This window comes from Perissodus microlepis, chromosome 14 (assembly GCF_051167445.1).
Source record: "Perissodus microlepis isolate ML-2025 ecotype Zambia chromosome 14, ASM5116744v1, whole genome shotgun sequence".
Lineage (NCBI taxonomy): Eukaryota > Metazoa > Chordata > Actinopteri > Cichliformes > Cichlidae > Perissodus > Perissodus microlepis.
Genome location: NC_140474.1, coordinates 15,336,843 through 15,356,682, shown reverse-complemented (window position 1 = coordinate 15,356,682; position 19,840 = coordinate 15,336,843). Strand labels below are relative to the sequence as shown.

At 38.5% G+C, this 19,840-nt stretch overlaps 2 protein-coding genes across 4 annotated transcripts in view; one reads left to right on the top strand and one right to left on the bottom strand.

The window, feature by feature from the left end:
• Window positions 1-179: 179 nt before the first annotated feature.
• On the bottom strand, window positions 180-18,787 carry smc4 (structural maintenance of chromosomes 4). 2 transcript variants are annotated; one of them, XM_084949991.1, is made up of 24 exons: window positions 18,605-18,787; window positions 17,094-17,245; window positions 15,906-16,096; window positions 15,173-15,364; window positions 13,973-14,149; window positions 11,788-11,952; window positions 11,276-11,403; window positions 10,884-11,024; window positions 10,228-10,378; window positions 8,283-8,447; window positions 7,963-8,196; window positions 7,676-7,861; window positions 7,425-7,586; window positions 7,045-7,270; window positions 6,843-6,919; window positions 6,105-6,257; window positions 5,808-5,934; window positions 5,352-5,541; window positions 3,177-3,321; window positions 2,789-2,962; window positions 2,336-2,518; window positions 1,831-2,063; window positions 679-862; window positions 180-560 (listed from the first exon to the last, which is right to left on the bottom strand). In XM_084949991.1, the coding sequence occupies exons 2-24, from the start codon at window positions 17,233-17,235 to the stop codon at window positions 396-398; spliced, it is 3,891 nt and encodes a 1,296-aa protein (XP_084806117.1). In that variant the 5' UTR covers window positions 17,236-17,245; window positions 18,605-18,787; the 3' UTR covers window positions 180-395. The 2 variants fall into 2 exon arrangements, with proteins under 2 accessions (XP_084806117.1, XP_084806119.1); XM_084949993.1 differs by lacking the exons at window positions 17,094-17,245; window positions 18,605-18,787 and adding an exon at window positions 16,839-17,051.
• Window positions 18,788-19,232: 445 nt separating this feature from the next.
• ift80 (intraflagellar transport 80 homolog (Chlamydomonas)) overlaps window positions 19,233-19,840 on the top strand; it is a 41,026-nt gene continuing 40,418 nt past the window's right edge. For both annotated transcript variants that reach the window (XM_084950464.1, XM_084950463.1), the window contains exons 1-2: window positions 19,233-19,608; window positions 19,741-19,804. In XM_084950464.1, the coding sequence (XP_084806590.1) occupies window positions 19,765-19,804 (40 nt within the window). In that variant the 5' untranslated portion in view covers window positions 19,233-19,608; window positions 19,741-19,764. The remainder of the gene's footprint in view (window positions 19,609-19,740; window positions 19,805-19,840) is intronic.

Genomic DNA, 19,840 nt, shown 5'->3' with positions numbered 1-19,840 from the left:
CAAAGGTGAGATGAAACATTTTGTGCTACAATGAGAACGATTATTAAGTGAGCTCCCTTTACTGAGCCAGTAGTGTCAAATATATCTGCAGTTTAAGTTGTAAAGGGAAAAGCTTGCTCAGGTATATCAAACTCCCTACATCATTTGCTGAACCAGCAAAACTCCAGTATCACTGTAAAGACATTTAACTACACATTTAATATAAAAAGGATTTAATTTTAATAGTACATCTCAGATTTTACACACAGAGACAGCTGCTGTAACAAATGCAAAACATTTGTCAGCACATGAGAAAATTTTCTTTAAAAAAAAAAAATAGCAGCATTTCATCATAAAGAACAATATTTACATGATGTGTGAAAGGTAAAGTAAAAGAGCAAACAGGGTTCTTGGGTTTAGGCAGTGATGGCGTCGTGCTCTTTAAAGACGATGGTCTTTGGGTTGATTCCCACACTCTTGGTGGTGTTGTTAGTTTTGTAGATGCCAATGAGACGATCAGCGATCTCGAACATGTTGTTCCTCAGGGAAATGATGATGAACTGTGCGTTCTTTGTTTGCTCCTGAAAGAAAAATATATTTCCTTTAGTTTTACACCACCTTGCTGCATCTTAAAGTAGCACTACTACTCAAAAGGGTGAATGTTTAAGGCATTAACAGAATCAACTGCTCCATACTCACATAAATGTAACAGGCCACAATGGAGACGTTCTTGAAATCAAGAGCAGCATCAATCTCGTCCATGAAATAGAGTGGTGTGGGCTTATAGTGGTGTAGCGCAAACACCAGAGCCAAGGAGCTGAGGGTCTTTTCTCCTCCCGACAGGTTAAAGATCTTCTTCCAGCTTTTCTTGGGAGGACGAACACTATTTAAAAAAAAAAAAAAAAGTTTGTCTAGCAAATACATCATCACCCAAAAAAACAAAACAAAAAATACTCATGTTTCGACTGTGTGAGATCTTAGAAAGACGCTGTGTCATTCATCATCTCCAGAAATTGAACACACTCCATATTTTAATCTGCCTTCATGCACAGCCTGAACCTGCTCTCAGTGCTCAAGCTCACACATTTCAGCAAACAAGATGGCTGATAGCAAACGCTGCTTAACACAGTCCAACAGCTGCACACAGCTGTAACTGTGCTATTTTAAACTTCATGAGTAAAAGTACATCACATGCTTACACCTGACCATGTGCAGGTCAGGGTATTAGTGATGTGTGTTGTTCAGTACTGTTACTTGTTTTTACCAACAGTATCCTTCATTTGAGTCCCGTAAATGTTAAAAAGGAAGATTCGGGATCAGTTATAATAATAGAAGAAAACAGACGTACACTAAAAGAACAGTTTCACTGTGCTTGGCAGAAAGTTCAGAACATTTTAGGAAGAGGTCAGAGTGACGTAAGAAAAATCATAAAGCCAGTTCTACAAAATCAGAGGAACATAATTATAATGAAATGAATGAATCTCAGACTTTTAAATACCAAAAAGATAACAGCATTCGGAAAAAGGCGAATAAGAAATTATTTTTATCCCTCTAATGTGAAAGACAAACTGAAGGACAAACTAGATCTCTCAAAGGGTCTGAGAGCTATTTTTTGTGTTAAAGAATTTAGATTTTTACAATAAGTCGGCCTGAACATTTGTTTACTTCAAAGCAGGCAGGATGTAGTTTGGTTGTTAGTTTATTTGGATTGTTGGGATGTAAACAAGCGTTTGGTTCTTCTATCAGATGTCCTCGACATTAATGAAAAAACTGAACTGATTCAAAAGCAAGCGATGAAATCTCTGCACCGGTGAACCTCGCAGTGATCACCTACAGTCACTCATGCTTTACCTGAACATGATGCCCTCAGAGAAGGGGTCCAAACTATCCACGAGCTCCAGCTCTGCATCACCACCCAGTGTAAGCATCTGGTAGTTTTCCTTCAGCTTGTTTGTGATCATGTTGAATCCAGTCATGAACTCATTGAGGCGCTGTTTGCGCAGGTCCTCGTAGCCACGTTTGAATTTGTCCCTCTCTGTAGTGATCTCATCAAGCTGGGCGACACGCTGCAAGTAAAGCTCCTCCTGAGAACACGAACAGGCAGATTGAAATTAAAATTAGGCTGTGAGCTCATTTCCGTTTTGATAAATTCTAAATAGAGCTGCTTAAAATAAAGCTATAAATGGACCAAGAGAGTACCACTAAACATGCTCCACACATTGGCTGAACCAGCATTAGATGAGCCAACAGATCCAGAAAAAACATCAAATAAAACAGCAGTATTAACAACAGTCACTGTGAGTTTCAGCAACGGCGAGTAGTTAGGTAGCAGGCTGCCTGTCACGTCTGTGCATACCTTCTTCTTGTACTCTGCGATGGCCCCGAGGTTGGGCTTCATCTGAGCACACTGGGTCTCTAATGTGATCATCTTGTTGATAATGATGTTGGGATCTGAGATTTCATCGAGTTCAGCCGAAGTGAGCACAGGGAGTTCCTCTGCTGGCTTGTCCTCAATGGTATGAAGGGACAGCTTGGAGGCCTGTGGAATAGAAACAATAGTTTTTACTATTTTACACCATCATCCTGTAGAGCAAACAAAGATACAAATCAAAGGGCCTCAGATATGATTAAAGCATTCACAATTAGAAAATGAAAAAAAGTATCAATATAAAACAAAGTGTGTCTGTTATCACTGGACTATTTTTGTCCCTTGCTTTAAGTTTGCTGAGTAAATCTTCATTAATGTTATTGTTACAAGAATAAAACTATAGTAGTACATCAATTCACAGCAACACCTTTCCTCTCCCACCTCTTTCTGCCAGTGTTTGATTTTGTTATTATGTTCGGTGATGGTGGCCTCGATCTGCTCGATGCGGAGCCGGACGCCTAGGGACTCCTCCTGCAGAGCGTGCTCCTGCTGCTGCAGCGCCTTTATCTCCTTCAGCACCCCCTGATACTGCTCCTGCACATCTGGCAATGCAGCCTGGAAGAAACAGAAAAAACAACTAACATCAGTCCTTCACACGTTCATTTTTTTTCTTACAAAATGCAAGTGGGACAGCAATGTTTGAAAACAACTTGCTAAAATGTAAAATCCTTCTGAGAATAAATCAGTGCAAAAAAATAAAATAAATAAATCTTTTTTTTTCTTCCTGTGAAGAAAAATAAAACGACCAAAGTGGATGAAAAGTTCCAACCTCAGCCTCCTGACAGTCCTTCATGATCTCTCCAGCCTCGTCTTCCAGTTTCTTCAGCTGTTCTGTGAGTTCAGCTATTGACTTCTCATTCTCCTCCAGCTCACGCTGCACACAAGCCACACTCTCCTCAAACTTCTTCAGGTTGCTACAGAGGAAACGGCAACAGTCAGAGTTGGTGACAGACACATGATATTAGAAAGATTACTGCTGATGATCAGTAGTGGATCAAAAACATTACAGAATGACTGCTGAAGAGCAAATATATTTGTCTACACAAGGATCTTACTCTAACCCAGGCCATCATCCTGCCTGCACAGGAGGCCAGCTGTAAATTGAGCAATATGTTAGAGCAGCAGCTTCATCCATCTACACTGGATGCATTAAGACAACTGAAGTAAAGGTCAGCCCCATTCTGGAAGCAATTCAAAGCCTGAAACACAACTGTACGTATGTGCATATAAATATCAAACAAATCAAATAAATCCTGAAGTACAAAAAAACAAAAACCAAACAAAAAAAACCACTAAGTACACAAACTGACACAACCAAAGTAACTTAACATTTTATCCACATCATCTCTCTCCTTATCAGTTTGTCGTCAACAGTATTTAAAAAAACCTAATAATAAAAAAAAAAAAAAATTTGTGTATTAGTTATTGTCTGGTAATGAACTACTGTCAGACAAAACACTTGCAACTCGTTTTAAAAGGCAAATGTATATCCCAGGTGTCCTACCTGACTATTCTTTTTGTGCCGTGAGGGTAAAAAAGAGAAAAAAAGAACAAAAAAGTGATTTGACACGGCTGATAAATACTACTTGTTAAAACAACAGTAATCCCTGCACTGCTGCACTCTGAGGCCGTCAATCACATTAATATGGCGCGTCTGTACAGTCAAATCTCATACTTTGCATATTACAGAGTGAACTTCAAGGTTAGAAACTTGGCTCGAATCTTAGAATAAAATCTACTGTGGTTAGATACAGTGCTACCCAAACACAGATTCACTTAAACTGCAGTCACAACGGCTTCTAAAAGATTAAAATCTCTTTCATACACAAAGTGTGTAACTGTGGTGGTAGGTTCATTTGTCTAAGTAAATGTTTTTGGCTTTCAGACCTGCTTCCGTGTGTCAGTTCATAAGCTCCCACTTTGTTCATAATCGACTCAACAGCTTGTCATGCCAGACAAACCACATCACACACAGACCAAGTGTGTGTTTTTGCTACAGCGCACTGCCAGGCTGTCCTGCCTACATGATCAATCTTAATGTTCCAGCCACAGACACCAAAGACTAGACACCCAACACACTCACCACTGCCACAACACTGATTAATTCAAAGAAACCAATGACAACAACAGGAGACAGGAATTTAGTGACAGAAACCCAATGCTACTTACATGTGATATTAGTATTGAATATTCGTAAGAAAAAAAAAGAACAAAGGAAAAACAAACAGTATAGGGTGTCCCCTTTTTAGATAAAAGGGAGAGATACCTGCTCTTTCATTACAAAATAAACTACTTCTGAAAAAAAAATTCCCAGTCTCTCAGAAGCTGCTGATTCAACATAAAAACTTCCATGAAGCCATGCAAAAAAACAAAACAAAAACACTTTTATACTATGAAAGTTACAGGGCACTTAGGTCCATCAGGCAGCATTTTGGTAAAATTTTGGTGGCAGCCTTCAGCCCTCAAAATGTCATGTGGCCATCTGTGGTACTATGAAGTCATAGAGGCTCAAAAAGTGCCAAAATTCCAACCCATTCCTGTGTATTCTGCACACTCCTAACTCTGAAAATTTTCACTATTTATTATAATAATGTTCCTGTAAAAAAACAAAAAAAAAAAACAAAAAAAAACAACCACCTGATTTTGAGGGGCTCGGGTGGGAGGTACTGAATGACTTTTCATGGAATCAACCATCTGTCCAGCTGCATGGATAATTCAGAATATTCCTGCATATTGTAATATTACTGAGGGGCATGATACCAGGTACAGATAACTTTTATGTTCTTTGTATAAGTTAGGTATTTAACCTGTTATGTACGAGCAGAGACTCATACACATGTCAGAATTATAAATAACAGGCTTCACAGTGATTTCACCAGTAGCCACTCGTCTACGATCAGTGGATGCACATGTAAATGAGTTTAAACAAGCATCATTTCCTCACCGGCCAGCTGTCTTTATGGCCACTTGGGCTTTGGTTATGGTAGAGGAGCACTCATCAAGCTCCTTGTTGATCTTGTCAAGCTTGTCCTGCTGAGCTTTAAGCTTGTGGCTGTTGATGTCTACAATCAGATTGTGGAGCCTTTTCACCTCATTTTCCACTTTCCCAGCCTTACTGGATGCTGCCTCGTAGTCTGATTGAACAAACAGGAACAGCATATAGGAGAAAAAAACAAGACAAAGATATTTGTATTGATAGATTTAGAAGGATTCAAGTATTAAATTCATGTATACACAAAAGCTAATCTGGTTATTAAGAGCAATAATGTGACAAGATTTTTTAAAACAAAATTACACTACCAAGTGATTATATATTTTTTTAAACATCTCAAGAGAGTGAACATTACCATATTTAAATGATTAACAACAGTATTTCTCTTTAGTGTTTACAGGACATTACCTTGTTTGAAGGCCTCCAGGCTCTTCTCCATCTGTTTCTGTTTGGTCTTGTCTGGGGCAGCTGCCAGCACATTGGCTTCAAGTTCCTTGATCTGAAGTTTCAAGTGAGTCTCTTGGTCAGCTAAACTCTGAAAGAAGCAAAGAAAAAGAAATAATTCAGATTTGCAAATACAAAAAAAATGTTTTAATCAGTCAAAATTGTCCTATTTGATGGCTTACTAACAGCAGGGGTTATTAATTAGATCAAAAACACAGTCAAATGAGTGTGAGAGAAGCAGAATGAATGAAAATTATGTACAGTCATGCTGTTGGTGTATTTTTCCAAGGTGTTCTTCATGTCCCGGAGCTGTGGCCGCAGGCGCTGGATGTTCTCTTCTAGCTGCAGCTTTCTCTCTTGGCATCCCTGCAGCTTCGACACTTTCTCATTTAGCTTGCTCTCCATGCGGTCAAGCTGCAGAAAACAAATGAAAATCATCATGTCCTATACACAAATGCCTAGCTGTGATTATGTTTTCTACTATCCATCACTCCTGGGAAATGTGTATAAAGTAAAATCTCATGGCAAGAATTATTATTTTAAAAGTTCACATCACTCATGTGGATTAAGGAATAGTTATTCACTCTGAAAGGAGACCTTTCAGAGTGAATAACTAAGAACTCCAAGCTCCTGTCTTGCAGTTTTTCTCTGCAGTTGTGGTTTGCAATAAACACTAAACAGACAGTCCGACAGATACAGTAGTCTGGTGACTAAAAATGGACTCAAAGATAATGTTTCACTTTAATGACCAGTTAGTTCAAAACCAAGAGAGAGTTTCACACACTTTTAAATGTTTATTGAATTCTCACATTGCATTTTGTGGTGCCCATTATTATTGATACTTGTGCAACTAGTACTGAAAAGCTTAGGCACCATCTGCTCTCATAGTCCAGATGTATCTGTGGACCATTTGGTTGCAGAGGCAAAGATCGTGTATGCGTATGCTATGTTCAATTAAAATACAAGTTGTATTAAACATTATAGCTTCAAACAACTTACCTCCACCTGGGAGACTTCAGTGCCAATAGAAGAGCCCATTCTGCCCTTCATGACTCTTCCTCCTCCAGTCATGGTTCCTGTGAAACATCAGAAAATTATTCAAACTTTTTAAAAAATTTAACCAAATGATCTGATTGAGAGGGTCATAAGTATATATATTTTTTAATGCGAGCAAGATAGACAGAAAAGATAAATCACCCACCCGCCATCTCTATTATCTCTCCCTTCAGGGTGACCACTCTCCAGCGTTTGTCTTTTTGGTAGGCTATCCTTGTGGCCTGCTCCAAGTTTTGGGCCACCAGCGTGTCCCTCAGGGCAAAGTAGAAAGCTGGTCGCACACTGTCATCGTTCACTCGCACCATGTCAAAAAGACGAGGGCTGTCTTCTGGGGTGCGAATGGAAGCCATGCTCTTCTCCCATACTTTCATCTGTGCAAAGGAAGTTAAGATGAATGAGAAGGAGCAGCAAGATATGGAGGCCATCTGAAGGCACAATATTTCACAGAAAATATAACTAAAGTTGTTAAGACTTAAAAAAATTATATTTCGCCCGACTGAAGTTCTTTAAATCCTTCATATTTACCTTGTCAAGACCAATGAAGGTAGCAACCCCAATGTTCTGTTCTTTTAGGAATGTGACGCATTTCTGAGCCGTGTCAATGGTATCAACTACAATATTGTCTAGAGCACCACAGCTAGATGAAATGGCCACATCATACTTCTCATCTATGGCTCCCAGATCTCCCTACAGGCATAAATATATTTAGAATCATCAATCAATAGAAACAAGCGAAGGAAAGTTGTTGAGTTCTGCAATTTTTGTATTTTCTTTACCAATCGTCCATAGATGCCGGGGATTCTGCCACTTTTCTTCTGCTGCATGAGGGCATCCAGGACTTTTCCACGACTGCGGTTCGAGGACAGGGAGCTCTTGGCTTCATCTACTTTCTGCCTCAATTCCCTCACCACCTCCCTTGTCTCATTATCAGTCTTCATTAGCTGCTCCAACTCTTCCTCATCCTGCAGAAAAACAGAAGGCAAAAACTCAAAACACATGATGGCTGTAACACAAATTATCCACAAAATGTTATCTAACTGACAGTGCTGATGTTTGGTTCTACCTTCTTTAGCTCCCGTTCTCTTTCAGGTATTTTGACCTCCAGGTCTTTGATGGCGGCACGGCGCTCCCGCAGTGTGTCAGAGGTCGTCTGCCGTGTCTGCTTGGCTGTGTTGAGCTGTGTCAGAGCTGTGTTGTGGCGGCTAAGGTAGATGTCAAGCTCCGACTGAGCGAGGTCCATACGAGAACGGGTCTCATTTACAGCCTTGTTGAGCTCCATGAGCTCCTTTTCTTTTTTCTGGATTATACAAGACGATTGTTTTGTTTTTAAAACAAACAAAGTTTCAGTGAGCACACAACAAAAACCATGATGTATACACATACCTCTTTGTCCTGCTGCAAGCCGCTGGTCTCTTCCTTCAAACTCTCCATCACATCTTTAAGTTTTTCTTCTTCTTTCACCTTCTGCTGCTCCAGTTCTTCTTTGCGAGCTGTTGCCTCAGAGATGGCCTTTTCACTGCTGGCTGGTATACCACGCACTTCCTCCAGCTGAAAGATGAGCCAGACAGGACAATGTGCAAAAGCATATGAGATGTGTCCAACTCCAAAATCTAAGCAACAGTTGCTAGATTCCCTCCCTCCCTCCCTCCAGGTTAACTTGACAACATCAGTAGTACACACTTCTACCACCCACCGAGAAACAGCCGTTTACTTCCTAAATTAGAAAAGATAAAACAAGAGAAGAGTGTGGGAGATAGGAGGTGTAAGTTTGTTGTTTAGGGTTTTTTTGACAGCGACAGTTACAAAGAAACTGTGCTACGCATCCAGACACAGGCCAAAACACACAACTGTAATCAACTATAAACACATATTCAGGACTGAGCAAGCTCTGGTTAAGACTGGCACAACAATCTGCCACTTGGCAGGGCTGAAACAAACCAAGGAGTGGTGCGTGTGTATAGTCTATGTTTTGTAGGGTTAACTGCGGGTGAAATGTGAATGTAGCTGCTGGGAGCATTACACAAGCCAGGCCATAGTTGACTACCATACAGCAGAACACTGCTCCCCAGAGGTCTGCCTGCCTCTGCCCAGCTCCCCCTCCGACCAAGATGTTTCCAGAGCACAGCCATTGTAGGTGGAGCAGATTGGCTTTTAGAGCAGAGGGAAATGAGAATATTCTGACAGTCATGAGACAACTCTTGGTTACTGTTAAAAAAAAAAACAAACTCTTAAGTTCGTGTTTAAGCGACAAAAAACCGTGAGTCTAAGAGACAGGACGACCGCGAACTGTGAAACAGAGCACACACACTATCAACTTGTGCTACTTCGCAGCCCCCTAGTGGCTACTTTAAGACAGATAGCCCTTCCGGACTCATATAGGGCTTTATTTTTTTCTTGTGAATAATGTCAGTTAATTTATAAAAATACAGAAACTTGACTTTACCCAAAGTAAGAAGACACACACACACACATATATAAAATTAAAGCAAAGCCCCTATACACACTTGGATACAAAATTATCTTTCAGTATCATATGGCATTTGTGCTTAAGACTAAAAATGTGTCAGCAACATTCAAACACTTGTGTACTAAGTTTCAATATAGAAAGTTTTGCTTTGTGTTGCTATGGCTGTCATACATCCTCTGCCAGCAGTCAGACTTCACTTTGTTCTGTTCACACAAATATGTATCATCCTTAAAAGATGACAGAAAAAAAAACAACATAAAAATAAAAAAAATTATTAAAATATACAAACTAAGGCTAGTTTTATATTTTGCGTTTAGTATGATTGGTAATCACTCTGTAAGCCCAAGTTTAAAACAACACTGCTGACAACTGTAAAACATGAAGCCGTGTGTACTTGGTGGAAAACTTCTCAGCCTACAAATGATTTTAAGTAAATGAAACACTGAACAAAAATGCTCAAATGTAGTTTCTGTCATATATTTATTTTAAGTAAGTTGCTGTAAAAGGGTTACAAACATTTCTTCCTCTCTCTGCTTCAAAACTGTAGCCATGGTGTTTATTGACAAGCAAAAGAAAATGTATTTTTAGTGCCCACGTTTCTGTCTTGGCCTTCATACAAATTAAATACAGTAACTCATAGGGTAACCATGCCACTGGTTACTTTGTGTAACCTTGTATTTGCAGATGGATTTGTATACTAAATATCCATTAAATAAAAAAGGGACAAAACTACACCATACTGACAGATTGTGTGTCTGTACCTCTGAATCACATGTGAATGCCCACTGTGATTATCAGAGTGGCTCTAATTACTCTGAAACAATTGTGTAAAAGTTGTCTGCAATTTAAAGTCCAACACACCTTTTCTTTGTCCTTCTCCAGCTGCTTCTGCAGTTTCTTGTTCTTGCTCTTTGAGTGTTTAATCTTCTCACGCACTTCAACATCCTGCAAATCCAGCTGGGTGAACTTCTCCTTCTGGGTTTCAATGTACTTGTTGAGCTTATTTTGTTTCCTGGTGGAGGAATAGCATTTTTACTGGGTACATTCAAGTCCATCTACTGAAATATTATATAAACTGAAAAAATATACAAAATACATACATTAAGCGCATATATATATATATATATATATATATAAAAAAAAAATACAGTATACTTATCATTAATGTTCTTCCAGTTTTCAGTTCCTGCACATTATTTATTTTAGAGATGATTTGTCAGTTTAAAAATTATCTATGGTCACCAACCCGAAAATTATGAGAATTATTGCACATATAAATTTCAAGCACATACGCTTCTTTGTGTAAACATTTTTTGTGTGTAAATAAATTAGACCCATGTTTGTTACACTTGATACACCTTCCAGATAAGAGATGCTTAAGCAACCAAGAAAAATAAATAAATAATAAAATAAATAAAACAAACAAATACAAAATGTTACTAAGTCATAAAAAAAACTGAGTAATGTGGTAAAAGTTACATTGGTTAACAGAAGGAGAAGAAATGCAAATGCCTCACTTTTCCACATTTTTGAGTTCTTGGTTCATTTTCTCCATCTCTTCTGATAACTTGGCATTTTTCTCAGTGAGCTCCTTTGTGTCCTCCGAGATCTTTTGCTTTTCCTGCTCTTTATCAACCACACGTTTCTGCAGATCATGACTAATGACAAAGAGAAATCAGAGAGAGGGAGAAGGAAAAAAAAAAAAGAGGGAAAAAAAAGTCTGATAAAACTTTATCATTTACATGGAAAGCAAAAGACTATGATGTTTGACAGCAGAGAAGCATGCCCAGCTGTTCTTTTGAGTATTTGAAATGGAGAAGTCTTTTCTGTACAACTGCTGGGTCTGCATTTTTATATTATTGATGAAATTTTTCCATGTACAAAACAGAGGTGGTAGTGGTGTACTCACATGTAATACTGACAGAGCTGACACTTGTGTTTGAAGATGTCATTTTCCAGGGTGAGGAACTCCACAGCTTTGTTCTTTTCTCCCTCCAAAGCATTCTTCTCTTTTTCCACCATCTTTACTCTGTTTAGCTTAGGTAAACAAAATATAACAGTATTTTATGTCTGGTGATAAAACTTAGTTACTTGCATAGTATAAAAAAAATAAATAAATTCAAATAACAACTTTAAGAAAAAAAAAAAGATAAAAAGCTTGTCAACATGGTAACACAGTACAATCAACAGAAAATAATTTTCAATAAAACCCAATTATTAAATCTACTGTATGCTTCATAGTTTCCTGTCAGTGCATCATTTTCATCTCAGACATGTGTACTGAAAGTACCCCAAAACATATACACATACATAAGAAAGCCTCATGAGACTACTGAATAGATGCTCAACAATTGTAGTCCATACACAGGAAGGAAAGTTGGTTAGCTAAACTGTGTGAACAGACAGTATTTGAGTTGTCACCTTCTCTCCCCTCTGCTCATTGAGTAGCTCAATGCGGCGAGCCAGAGTTTGGATGGGTTCCTTGAGACGGCAGGAGCCAATAATGTCCTCCAAGTACTCCAGCATGCCCTCATCATGCTCTGTCTGACCTTTAGGCTTCATCATGGCAATCTGCTCCACCTCACCCTAGGCAAAGTCCACAACAGCACATTGGCAAAAATACTGCTTGCACCCATTCACAGAAAGCCAAAATGAAATGGGTAATAATAATTTGTAAAATAAGATTTTTTTTATTTTTAAATTATCCACATGTTTAATCATTAGGGTGTGGCCAGCTGAACTTATGGCTCTAAACTTGACTTAACACTAGTTTGCCACACACACACACACACACACACACACACACACAAATCCTGTGCAAAATAATAATAATAATTTTTTAAGTTACAAATCAGGAGTATTTTTTTTTTACTACCTTTACTCAAAGCTGAAAACAAAGAGTGTAATTAAAATTCAACTACTTAACAACTGACTAAAATAATAATAATAATAAAAACAGATGAAATCTGTTAAATGATTAATTTCTGTAATCACATGCTTAACACGCTTCAGAAATACTAGTGCTAAAATAAAAACATTGCCTCACAGCAATCACCGCACATTAAAAGATGCTAAATTTATCATATCCAAATTTAAGGTGGTTGAAAAACAAATGCTGGTGTAAACATGCAAATTCTGATTTCTGGTAACTACACCACAGTTACATTTTCAAATTACTGTACATGTACTACTTGGCCCAAAGTTAGGGACAACTCTAAAGTATAATTATATTTGTCAGAACATGTGTTCATTTTTATTTATTTATTTTAAATAGGCTGGCTAGAAAAATATTGCCAGGTAAGAAATTTCAAGTCAAACAAAAATTAGATCTAGTTGTAGTAAAAACAAACCAAGTCTCAAATTGGGCTTTTATTTATGTCTAGGGGGAAAAAAAAGCAGCTCATATATTACTTTTTATGTATGAAAGAAAGGAGAAGCCAGTTAGAGGAAGGAGGGGGAAATCCCACGTCATCCTCTGCTCTGACCAGTGCACAAAATAGACAGCTTTCCCTTTGCCAGAGGCCTGGAAAAGTGACCTTGGAAAACAAACTCAAGCCTCTTCCCATAGTCATGCAGCCATATCACTGACAAGAGACATCCAAGGAGTGTAGAAATGGACATGCACACATAAATACAAAAATGTCGAGCAGAGCAGGTTTAAGTGTTCACCTGAAACTACCCCATTAAAAAAAACTTAATGGATAAATAAAACTGGGAAAACAATTTATTTATTTATTTATTTTTTTATCAGCTATTCTGCTTTACTCAGTTGTAATCCTACATGTCTCTGAGTTCATCAGTAACAACAGGTAATAATAAGAAGAAGAAGAGGAGAAGTAGAAGTATAACAAGTGAAATGATTTAAAAGTCAGAGCAACACAGAGCTAAATAAAATATAAATAAAAACGTAAAATTATGCAAATAAAATAATAAAAAAAATATTCAGGACTGCATTCCATTCACAGCTGAGGTAAATTGAAATAAATACATAAAAAAACTAAACAAACAACATGTTGAACCAATAATAAAGCCATGGTAATGAAGGGTGTTTGATCCAGCCACACTGAAGCAGCACTGCTAATATTGGGGTTGGGGTCTATTCTCACACGCCAATATTTACGTGCTGCTAAAGCGTGGCAGGTACATGGGAAAGGGAGGGCGGGGGCTAACCTGTCCCCACTGGTGGGTCAGCCTCAAAGATTCCCCCCACAAGAAAATCTTAGTGACTTATCCAACTACAGCCACTCACATGCCGGTCCAAGTGTGGATAAAACTGTATCTTTTCCTTAAAATCCTAAAGCAGCAAATTATGGTTCGCACCTTTTCCACATTGTTTCAAACCATGATGCGCTGCTATAGTAGTCTAAGGGCTGGCAGAGGGCACATCTATTTTCCAAATCCAGTGCAACAGGTTATTCCCAAAGACAGTCATGGTTTAAGTTATATGAAACACTTTGACTCAAAGTGGACTAAGACATGGGTAGAGAACAGAGAGCAGGAAATCTTACAAAATGGGATGGTCACAGCAGGGAAAAAAACTAAACTAAAACAAAAAACAAAAAGCAAAGCTAGAACTGGAAGAGGAAATTGCATAAAAAAAAATTACCTGTAAGATCAGAAATCTGTTGTGGTCTAGGTCAATACCATGGCTTCGCAGTAAGGCACCCACTTCTTTGAATGTGGCTTTCTTGCCATTGATATGGTAGGCTGAGGAATTGTCTTTGTTGGCAGTCCTGGAAACATAGAACTTGCTGTTGGGGATGACTTCGTAGTCATCTCCTTGCTGATGGGGGAGGGGCAGAGGACAGAGAGCAGCTTAGAAGAGAGCAGTTAAGAAGAAATTCAAACAGCTCCACACAGCAAATTGCAATATTTATAACATTTATAACACTAACAAATACATTAGGATGGCTAGGGCAAAAAGCACACTACATTAAAAACAAAATAAGAAAAAAATGGCTTCTTTAAAAAGCATATAAAGCTGGCCAGAGTAACATGCAAATACACCCTATACATACTGGAGTGTATAGAGTGCAACATATGAAGAGAATTAAAACAGTTTATTAGATAAAATAATGACAGTGAAAATACAGCATAAAACAGAAAATTAAGTACTTTTAGAAGAAAGTCTAAAACTTTAAGTTGTTTATACTACTTCTGATTTTTTGTTTTTGTTTTAGATAATAGTTTAAAGCTGATATAGCACACAAAATTTGACCATCAGTTTAACAACTTGATTTGAATTTACTTGGAGCTAATGAAGCAAAGAGAAAGGCTCAGACACATTTATGAGTACACAAGGCAAAACACTTTCTCACACCCCCTGTGGCAGATCAAATATAGAAACGTGTTTAATTCTTTGAACTACAGTTCAGTTGATTTTCAGTGTAATCTGTCATCTTATCCACCCTACTGAAGTTCTCTCTCAATACAAAAGCCACTTTTTTTTACTTTTCACAGTACAGTTAAATGAGTAGAGGCTAATTACTGAACTGCAATTAAAAAAAAATATTTAAAAAATAGAGGGATCAACTCTAGCACAATATGAACTGACTATGGCATGTGTGGGTGTTAGCTGTAACTTTCATGACTGATTTGAGTCTCTGTTTAGTCACTGTTGTGATCACTATGCAGCAATATTATACAGAGAACAGAAAAAAATATTTTTTTAATTCAACAAACACCACTATCCTTCAGAAAATATTTCTTCTCATCTTTCTGCATTTGGGCTACCCATTTATTAATTCAGAGTGAGTGCAGCATGCATCTGTGTGACAGAGATAGATAGATATATACACATATATACCTTATCAATAATCTTTTGAAAGTGCACCTCCACAGTACAGCTTTGCACATCTTTGTGTTGATCAGAGCTGTGAATCAGCACTGAGAGCTTTTTCGATCTGATCTTTTGAGCTCTGTATCCAAACACAAAGAGCATTGAGTCTATCACATTGGACTTCCCACTTCCATTTGGTCCAATGATGCAGGAAAAGCGCTAAGAAAAAGGTAGAGAAAATAGAAAAAAATAAAATAAAATCAATAATGTAAAAACAGAGTCTATCCTGTAGAGTTAAACAGTAACATTTTATTTCAGCAAGACTGCAAATTTGAATGTATTCCATGTGAGTGTAGTTAAAGTTGTTTTTAACATAGATAAATTATTTAGTAACAAAGAAACAGAAAAAGGTATGAAGAGAAAGTTTACAGAAACTCATAATTTTCAAGAGAAGTTAGCACCCCACTAGATCACTACCTCTTGTGAGATAGACTCACTAAATCAAAATGGAGGAGTCTGACTTTTTCCACTTTGATTTTATTTAAGGCAATGATGCTAAAATATAGCAGAATAAATTATTCTGTGACATGTTCTCTTTTCTACTACACGAGGCAAAAATCTATGGGTTTATATCATATGAAATTAAACAGAAAAAAAATAAATTAAGAGTGGGATACACAACAAGTGATGTTAAATCTGTGACACATCAGAAGAGTATTTCCCAGGCAGGGATTACATGTGTAACCATGTTTGGTCGTACCTTGTGAAAAGGCCCCAGAATCTGCTCGCCTGCATATGATTTAAAGTTTCGATTAACTAAATGTGTTATCATCAGGCGAGGGGCGCCCGGTTCATTGGTCATTGCTGGGGGCGGAGGTGGAGGGATGCTACCGACAATCTCCTCCAAACTTCTATTATCAACGGTCTCGGTAGCTTCCCCGTGAGACGAATCTGTGGCACACAAAAAGTACAACTTTTATTCTTCTGTTCGAGTCGTTTCAGGTGGGGGGGACAGTTGTACGTGGGGGAGGGGTAGAGAAGCATACTCGCGCACACACACACACACACACAAAAAACAAAAACAAACAAAACACACGCACCAAGTTACAAGAGCAGTCAAAGTACGACTCCAGAAAGAAAAGTTGACAGGCGTTATTTTCCTTTGTTCTGCAAACAAGAGCCAACCCCAAAAAAGAAAGAGACCATGGCCGCTTATGAACGAACCCACATTATAATCCAAACGCTCTCCACCAGAAGCGTTTGTACGTACTCAGATGCGCCACATTGTCGATGACAAATAACTAAAGTGGAAATCTCAGCCATCAGCGTCACATTTTCACTCATGTCTGTCTGTGCTCAAACAGAAACAGGAAAACTGGTGTTTTGTGATAATAATGTGTAACGCAGAAACGATTATGTTGCCATCACACAAAGCCACAACGACCTGTCCAAAATCTATTGTGCTCACATAAGCATAAACAAGCTAAGATGTCGATGTTTGTCAATTAAAACCTCGCAGCCAGACACCCAGTGAAGCATTTCAACATATTCTACAAAATACAGACATCACCCACTGCTTATGTGCATCTTATAGGGTTCGCATACAAATCAGTGAATATCAAGCTTACAAGAATTAAGTCAAACACCGCTCTGATCTACTACACAAAGCACCTCATTTTTCGAAATAAATTACCTCGTCTGCTGAGAAGATTCGGGGAAGAAGTACACTCGGCGTTATCAAAATCATCTCCAAAATCATTTTATTGATGACTGGCACTTTAGTGAAAAATATATCAGCCATTCTAACTCCGTGTTGTTTAAGCAAGAAGAGAAAAAAAAGCTTTACAGCTGTGCCAATTGGCCCCTACCAATACAGCAATACACGCAAAGGCTTTGACTGAACAACTTATTTAGATTCACAGACACCAAAACACCCTTTGTTACTTGCCAGTTTTCGGCGGTGCCTCCTCTTGGCCATTGGAGTTGGTTTCTTGAGGGGGTACATCTAGCTCGTCTTCGGAGTCAGACTGCGACCCTTTCCCTCTTGGCTTGGCGGAGGCAGTTGAGCTCTTTGCAGTTTTAGATGGCATGACTTGAAATCTGAAGGGGTCATTGGTAAAAAGGGAATATCCATGAGTGGTTTTTGTGCCTGTCAATCTCTCAACTCCACTTTTAGTCGGTTACACGCAGCTTCTCTGTCAGCCTCTAATCATTACCACAGTCAGATCCTATTGACGCCCAGCTAACTGTTAATCGGTATATTTTGCATATCTTAACATTGCTGTTACAACAATGAGTCCAGCATAACACGAGTTACTCCTGCTGAAAACGTTAAAATGAGATAGCACCAATCCGATGACTGCACATAATCATAATCTATTTCAAGTTTAAAATTAAGCATCATTTGTCTTTAAAATAATCTATATTAAAATAATAATCCCATCCTTTCACAGAATAATTCTAGTAGGCATCTATATCACGCATTTTATTTTGCCTCGGCGAACCTAGGCGGTAAATAACGCAGCAAAAATAAGGTTAACGTCACAGCAAGTGAAAAACGACTCAGTTAATGTGCAAATAGCCTAATTATTTCCCCCTTAGCTCTCTTAGCCTAGCCTGCGTTACACAGCCACTGCTAATGTGGCTGAAGTTTGGCTGAAGTTGGTGGTGAAGACCCAACGTCCTAAATTGATCGAGGTTTCAAACCGACACTAATATTAACTTTCATCCCCACAACGTTTTTGTTGGGGCGGAGGCGTAGACGAGCCAACCTAACTCGCTAGGTAATTGGTACGCACATTCAAACAACTAATGCAACGTTACCCGTGTTAGCATAACGTTATAATTACATTCACGTTTGCCAAATAAGTAACTTGGCAATGGCAGCGCAAACTCTGCCACACTGTTTTTACTTGCTAACGTTACCGTTAAGTTAGCTGTACTACTACTACTTCTGCTAAGTGATTGGCTAACTATATGAAATGAAATATCGCTGCGACGCTAAAGCTAACATAATGGCTAACTTAAACTATAAAAGGTATGAGTTGCTGGGCTCTATAAAGTCAAATGCAGTGTCGGCATAAATGTAACGCAAATCCTATCCAACGTCAACGTGTTATTTGAAATGAAAGGAGTTGTTAAACCTAGTATTAAAGTTAAACGAGTAAATACATTAGAGCCCGCCGGTTATGAGCTATTTGCAACGCGAGCATTACTTAAACGAGTCGGAAATGTCACTATTAGGAGTGAGTGTCACTTAATATAAGTTAAGACGAAACGTGATTAGGTCTCATTATTTCTGTTAGTATGTGTGATAATGGTCTGCTCGCTTTCAATCAGAAGCTAACGTTAAACCTTAGTTTAACTTGCAGTTACTGTTAAGACCCTCTTCAAACGTAATACATTTCAGCAAGTAGACGGAACCCAGTCGTTACTTTCCGCTAAAATACTTCCATGTACCTTCCACAGTATAACCACGATCTGTCAAGAGTCTTCCTTTCAGGACACAGTCGCTATTACGCAAAAAATAATCGTCAATCCAAAGTTTGGCAAATATAATCCAAAAAATTTACTCCCGTGTCACTCCGACTCGCTCTCCTTAGTTGACAACTCAAACTTGTAAATGGCGCCTAAACCTCGCTGTCGAACCAAATTCGTTACAAACTGACGCAAGGCACCATGGAACGTTCAAAGGGCAGGGGGGGGGGGGGACGAAATTCAAAAAAGGGGACGAAGCCAACTCCGCCTCACTCCAAACAAACCGCATTCACATGACTATAAAGAACAAACGAAAAGGAATAAAAGCCATGCAATGCTTTTACAGCAAAGTGTTCATATTATTCAAGTTTATTCTCATTAAAGGCCTAATGTTGTTCCTACGTCTTCAAACGGTTGTCTGTAGTACGATAAAGGACCTGCCCCGAGCAATAGTTTATATGTGAGGAAATATTGCTCGATAGATCAACTGTTAGTGTTGGTTGATCCCGATTCTAACGACTTGCATAAATACATTTATTTAACAGATGTCGTTTTTGAACTTAGAAATATTTCGAAATTTCCGTTGTCAAGGAAGTGGAGATGCAACTCTCGCGATAATTTGTTTTTCAAGCTGTTTTTGACCCAGATTAAATGGCTACCAAAATGCAGCTTTTATACGTTGGGGGCATAAATTGCTGATTGGTGATAGATAAGACTTTTGCGTATTCTAATAGCGCTTCATAGTAGAGTAAATTACACGCACGCTTTGCTGACACTCGCTTAGCACACTCGGCAACGAGAAAACGATGTCCATTTTAAACAAGAGAACAAGTTAACGTTAGCATTCAAGTCACAGACGAGACTCAGGGGATAACTGAGGACTTGCGTTAGCAACAGTAGCAGGTACCGTAGCAACAGCGGACGCTTGTTTGTTTCATCGTTACAGCTAACGGAGAATGCAAATGGCTGCTTTACATAGTTTACGGGTAAGCTGTATACACCCATGCTTCAGGTCTTCTGTACTATTATTTTTTTGTGTTGGTTTGACAACAGTGTTATATAGAGAGCTTTAACATAACAGGTACGTTACTGTCTCTGACATTTTTCTGTTCGTTTAGTGATCAACAGAACGAACATCCACCATGAGACTGAAAACGTCGCTCCTAAAGGAATCCAAACATATCCTTTTTGTAGTTATGGAACACATGTAATTCTGTG